A 6000-nucleotide genomic window follows, 5' to 3' on the forward strand; every position below is an offset into this window, starting at 1 on the left:
CTCTAAGGAAGCGGATGACAAACTCGTTCCTTCCTAATGCGCGGCCCGGCTCTGAGACAGAGAGCGCTGAAATGGCCGCGACATAGACTTTGAGCGTGGAGGGGGACCTGCCCGCGTCCAGTAGCTCTTGAAGGAAGCACAATACTTGCGAGACCCCACATGTCTGTGGATCGAGCCCTCTGGCAGTGCACCATTTGTTAAACACCGACCATTTAGACGTGTAGAGCCGCCTCCTGGAGGGAGCTCTAGATTGTATGATCGTGTTCATCACCCCTTCTGGTAAATCAGCATGTAATTGTTGAGGCTCCACGCATGCAGAGACCAGCGCTCTGGGTGGGGATGCCAAATCGAGCCGCGGGCTTGAGAGAGAAGGTCTCTCCGCACCGGGATCGGCCAAGGGGCTGAATCTGCCAATTGTATGAGTTCCGGGAACCAAGCTTGGTTCTCCCAGAACGGGGCTATGAGGAGCACTGTGTGGCGCGCTTTCCTGGCTCTCTCGATGACCTGAGGCAGCAGAGAGACCGGGGGAAAAGCATATAGCGGGCCGCTGGGCCACGTCTGGGCCAGCGCGTCCTCGCTCTTGAAAAGAATACTGGGCAGTGTGCGTTGTCTTTTGACGCAAAGAGGTCGACTTTCGCTCTGCCAAAGCGGCGCCACAGCGACTGGACTGTTTGGAGGTGTAGAGACCACTCCCCAGGGGAACGTTGTCCCTGGACAGTCTGTCGGGGCCCTCGTTCAGATGGCCAGGCACATGCGATGCTCTCAGAGAGCGCCGAGAGTGCTGAGCCCATACGAGGAGGCGTTCCGTCAGGGCGCAGAGCTTTTTTTTTTTTTTTTTTTGATCTGACACCGCCCTGGTGGTTCACATAGGCCACTACTGATGTGTTGTCCGTGCGGACTAGAACATGGTGACCATGGAGGAATAGGAGGAAGTGCATGAGCGCTTTCTCGACCGCGAGCATCTCTAGACAGTTTATGTGTAGGAGATTCTCCTGGTCTGACCAGCGGCCATAGACCGGTTTGCCTTCGAAGAGCGCTCCCCAACCTAGGTTGGACGCGTCTGTTGAGACAACTTTCCGGTGTGAAATCACTCCCATAATCACTCCAGTGTGATACCATTCAGCTGCTAGCCAGGGCTGCAGGGCTGAGACACAGCCCTGAGTCACTCTGATTAGCGAGCCACCGGTCGCCCAGGCTCGATGGGATACGCGCGCTTTTAGCCAGCGTTGAAGCGGGCGCATGCGCAGTAAACCCAGCTGAAGCACTGCTGCAGCTGAGGCCATATGCCCCAGGATGCGCTGAAATGCTTTCAGAGGAACCCGATTGCCTTCTTTGAAGGATGCGGCGAGGCGCCGGATGCGGCACGCGCGCTGCTCCGACAATCTGGCCGTCATCGCCACCGAGTCCAGTTCTATTCCGAGAAAGGAAATTGACTGACGGGGCGAGAGCGAGCTCTTGGTCCAATTGACCGCTAGACCCAGACCTTCCAGATGGCTGAGAAGCGCTGTTCTGTGAGACACAAGTTCTGTCTCTGACTGCGCTAGAACAAGCCAGTCGTCCAGATAGTTCAGAATTCGCATTCCCTGACTTTTCAGGGGCGCGAGAGCCGTGTCCATGCATTTCGTAAATGTACGGTGTGCTAAAGACAGGCCGAACGGCAGGACTGTGTATTGATAAGCTCGACCGTCGAAGGCGAATCTCAAGAATGGCCTGTGACGGGGGGTTATCTGGATCTGGAAATACGCGTCTTTCAGATCGAGAGAGATAAACCAGTCTCCTGGGCGGATCTGCGCAAGGATCTGTCTGGTTGTAATCATCTTGAACGGCCGTCTCATGAGAGCCGTGTTCAGATGTCTCAGATCTAAAATAGGTCTTAATGCTCCGTCCTTCTTGGGAACGAGGAAGTAACGGCTGTAAAAGCCTGACTCGCTCAAGGAAGGATGAACCTGTTCTATAGCCCCTTTGCGCAGCAGCTTCGCTATTTCTGCTCGAAGCAGGTGCGCTGCTTCTAAACCCACTTTCGTCTCCGTCTGCGCTAGAAGCGCGGGGGGCGACGAGCGAATTGAGGCGAATAGCCGTGTTTTGTAGTGTTCAACACCCATTCTGACGCGCCCTGAATAGCTTCCCATGCTTTTGCACGCATAGCTAGGGGTCGAATGGTCTCTGGGTTCAGATCGCCGCGCTGCGCGGGATGGAGAACCTGTATCAGAGAGGATGGGGCGGCGCGCGCGCCGCCGGTGCTCGAACACGGGGGCTGATAAACAGTATTGGCCGGCTGTACAGCGTTCAGTAGCTCGGTCCTCGTGAGCGGGCGCAGGGTTTACACTTATAACACGGCCAGTGTTTTGGAAGCTTTAGAGGGTCTGTAACCCGGGGTAACCGTATGGCAGAGCGAGCAGCGAGTAGGTGTGAGCACAGAGTTGTGGGCACATTTACTACACTTAATACTCGAGCGGCGTGTTTCCGCTTTATGAGAGAGCGCTCTGAGCGCATTACCATGGGAACCATGTTGTGTGAAGCAGTGAACACATGGGAGTGGGCACATTTTCTATACTTAATATCCCCTCGGCCTGAGCCGTTGCAACTCGAGCAGCGGGTAGGTGTGAGCACAGAGTTGTGGGCACATTTACTACACTTAATACTCGAGCGGTGAGTGTCCGCCTATGAGAGAGCGCTCTGAGCGCGTAACCATGGGGACCGTGTTTGTGCGAAGCAGTGAGCACATGGGAGTGGGCACATTTCTACACTTATGACACCCTCGGCCGGAGCCGGAGTGTTTCGGGGCTTTAGAGGGTCTGTAACCCGAGGTAACTGAATGGCAGAGCGAGCAGCGGGTATGTGTGAGCACAGAGTTGTGGGCACATTTACTACACTTAATACTCGAGCGGCGCGTGTCCGCTTTAAGAGAGAGAGCGCTCTGAGCGCGTTACCATGGGGACCGTGTTTGTGTGAAGCAGTGAGCACATGAGAGTGGGCACATTTTCTACACTTATCTTCGGCTAGAGCTGGAATGTTAGTGAGCTTTAGAGGATCTGCAACCCGGGGTAACTGAGTGGCAGAGCGAGCAACGGGTAGGTGTGAGCACAGAGTTGTGGGCACATTTCCTACACTTAGTACTCAAGCGGCGTGTGACCGCTTTAAGAGAGTGCGCTCTGTGGACGTTACCGGGGAGACCGTGTTTGTGTGTAGCAGTGAGCACGTGGGAGTGGGCACATTTTCTACACGTATAACACCATCGGTGTTATAGGAAACTGATAGAGCGAGAAGCTTTGATGGCTCATAAGTTTAGACGCTCATAAATACTCAAGCACCATCCTGCGAGATACGGGTTCGCTTTCTGTATGTGAGAAAGCTGGCCGCGAGCTCGGAGAAGCCAGCAGAAAAAAAAAAAAATATATATATATATATATATATATATATTTATCTGCCGCCAGAGCAGGATTCGAACACGGGACTCCCGTGTGGAAGTCCAGTGCTCTGCCACTGAGCCACAGGAGCACACATAAACTTTTAGTTAGTGCGAGCATATGACCGAGCGATGTTTCGTTTCGGCGTTTGTTTGCAGACGCGCGCGTGTAATAAAACAGGCTCGTTACTGCAGTATAGTATTTCCAGCCGCCTGAACTTGGAGGGGACTGAGAATATACGAGGACGAAAACACTCTCTCTTCCTCTTTTCGCCGGTGCTCGTGACGTCCGCTCTGATGTCCCTTGAGAACGGCGCAGTTGCGCGGCTCGAACAAGGGAGAGAGAGCGGGAAGATGTCATCATGTGCTATGACATCGTATGTTTGCAGGCGTGCGTGTATTAAAACAGGCTCGTTTACTGCAATATTGATATTTCTAGTCGCCTGAGCTTAGGAGGGGACTGAGAAATGTGTGAGAAACGGAGGTGGCCGGAGAGTGACGCACGCGACCGAGACGCGGGGTAGCTTTCTTATAACGTAAAGGAAGCCAGCCCGTGACCGTCTACTCCTGACATCCCTTGTGAGAGGCGCGTTTGCGCGGCTCGAACAGAGGGGGAGAGCGCAGGGAGGGGCGTGCGTCGTCCGGGGGGTAGCTTTCTTGTAACGTAAAGGAAGCTATAGCCCGAGACCGTCCGTTTCTGACATCTCTTGTGAGCGGCGCCGTTTGCGCGGCTTGACAGAGGGGAGAAAGCAGCTGTCTAAGAAAACAGCGCTGTCTGCTTCATCCCCTGAGGCGACGGCAGTGCGGGCGAAGCCGGCCGCTGCGCGTCGGGAGGTGGGGAGAAGGAAATAGCGAGGCTCGCGGGAGGGGCTCCGGCGAGCGCTCAGCTGTCATAGAAGCCCAGGCAGAGAGCGCACACCACGTGGCGGTCTCCGTCGCTGAGCGCGGCTCTGCACGAGCCACAGGATGAGCGAGGCATTTGCAACAACGCCTCGCGCTCTTTTAGATGCAAGTGTGTCGCGGACACACAAAACACACAACACAGAGCAAGAAAAGGATATATATGCCGGATGGCGCAGCAGGCAGGGAAGGCTGAAGGCGGCGAGCGGCCGGCGTCCTCAGGCTGAAATCCTCGGCGTGCTGGTCGCTTGATTCGACGGCGGCTTCCTCGGAGATCAGCGATGCGAAGAGCTTCGCTGAAGAGACAGAAATCAGCGAAGCAGCCTCTGTACCTTGCTTATATACGCTAAGCCACACCCCTAATGACGGGCTGTGACGCATTAAGCGCGCCAAGCGCGCTCATTGGACGTGACGTCACGCGCAAGGCTCAGCCATAGGCTGCTGCAGTTGCCGCAGAGCAGCCAATGGGCACGCGATTCGCCTGCCCTAGGTCTGCAGGCTGCCGCACTGCGTTGACAAGATTTAAAAAATTAAGGATAATTTTTGGCTTCAGTATCTCGAGAAAGGAGACTTTCCCGCAGCGTAAGCTAGCTTACGCAATACGAGAGAACCTCTCGTAAGAGAACTACAACAGTGTGATGTGAAGAACGTGGGGGTGGAAAATAAACTTTGTGCGTGAACACAAACTTATCAGCAAAAACAGCCGCCTCTGACAGTGACAAAACTTTCTGTTCATTCAAATAAACTACAAGCTTTTCCGAAATGCAGTTTTTAAATTCTTCCATTAAAATTAGCTCTTTCAATTGCTCAAAAGTTGTAACTTTACAGGCAGTACACCATTTTTCAAAAAGTGTGGTTTTCTCACGTGCAAATTCAACAAATGTTTGACTGGGGGTTTTCACATGTTTTCTAAACTTCTGTCGATAAGCCTCCGGAACTAATTCATACGTTCTTAACACGGCCGATTTAACCGCACCATAGTCTAAACTTTGCTCAAGCGTCAATGCGGAACATACTTCTTGCGCCTTACCAACAAGTTTGCATTGTAACAATAAAGGCCAGATATTTCTAGGCCACTTTAATGTGGCTGCGATGCGCTCAAAAACAGTGAAATATGTATCAACTTCACTTTCTCTAAATATGGGAACTAGCGAAATTTGCCTACTAACATCGAATTCAGGACTTACCGGCGACGCATGTGACGCTGTAGGGAGAGGAGAGGAGGTGCCTGCTGGACTCTGCACAGGAATATTTCCCCGAAACTCAGAAGGTGGATGCCGAGCCTGCTTGAACTTTAGTTCAAGCTCCAGCTCTTTCAGCCGGATGTCTCGTTTTGTCTCGAGCTCAACAGCTCGGACATGTAACAGCTGACTTTGATATTGCTGTCGGCATAATTCCACTTCCAGTTCTTTCAACCGGACTGCCAACAATTGATCCTTCGGTGCAGGAGGATTAATGGGATCCATGCGAGCCCTATCGTCAAATTTGAACTCCGTCTCGACAGTATCCCTTCAGACAGCCCTTCTGGCTGGACTCCCAGCATGTGCGACCAAACCCCTACAGATGATCCAGAATGCTGCAGCTCGTCTTGTCTTCAACGAGCCCAAGAGGGCCCACGTCACTCCTCTGTTCATCTCTCTGCACTGGCTACCTCTAGCTGCTCGCATCAAGTTCAAGGCACTGACGCTTGCTTA

General features: G+C 53.2%; 1 protein-coding gene across 1 annotated transcript in view; it reads right to left on the minus strand.

The window, feature by feature from the left end:
- LOC309494765 (uncharacterized protein) overlaps positions 1–5772 on the minus strand; it is a gene marked incomplete at its 5' end in the record, with an annotated part of 51640 nt that extends 45868 nt beyond the window's left edge. Inside the window, 3 exons of the mRNA XM_082164175.1 lie at positions 1288–1509; positions 4109–4293; positions 5494–5772. Of these exons, the coding sequence (XP_082020301.1) occupies positions 1288–1509; positions 4109–4293; positions 5494–5772 (686 nt within the window). The remainder of the gene's footprint in view (positions 1–1287; positions 1510–4108; positions 4294–5493) is intronic.
- Between the last annotated feature and the right edge of the window lie 228 nt (positions 5773–6000).

The sequence above is a fragment of the Leuciscus leuciscus genome, assembly GCF_965113295.1.
Source record: "Leuciscus leuciscus genome assembly, chromosome: 3".
Classification (NCBI taxonomy): domain Eukaryota; kingdom Metazoa; phylum Chordata; class Actinopteri; order Cypriniformes; family Leuciscidae; genus Leuciscus; species Leuciscus leuciscus.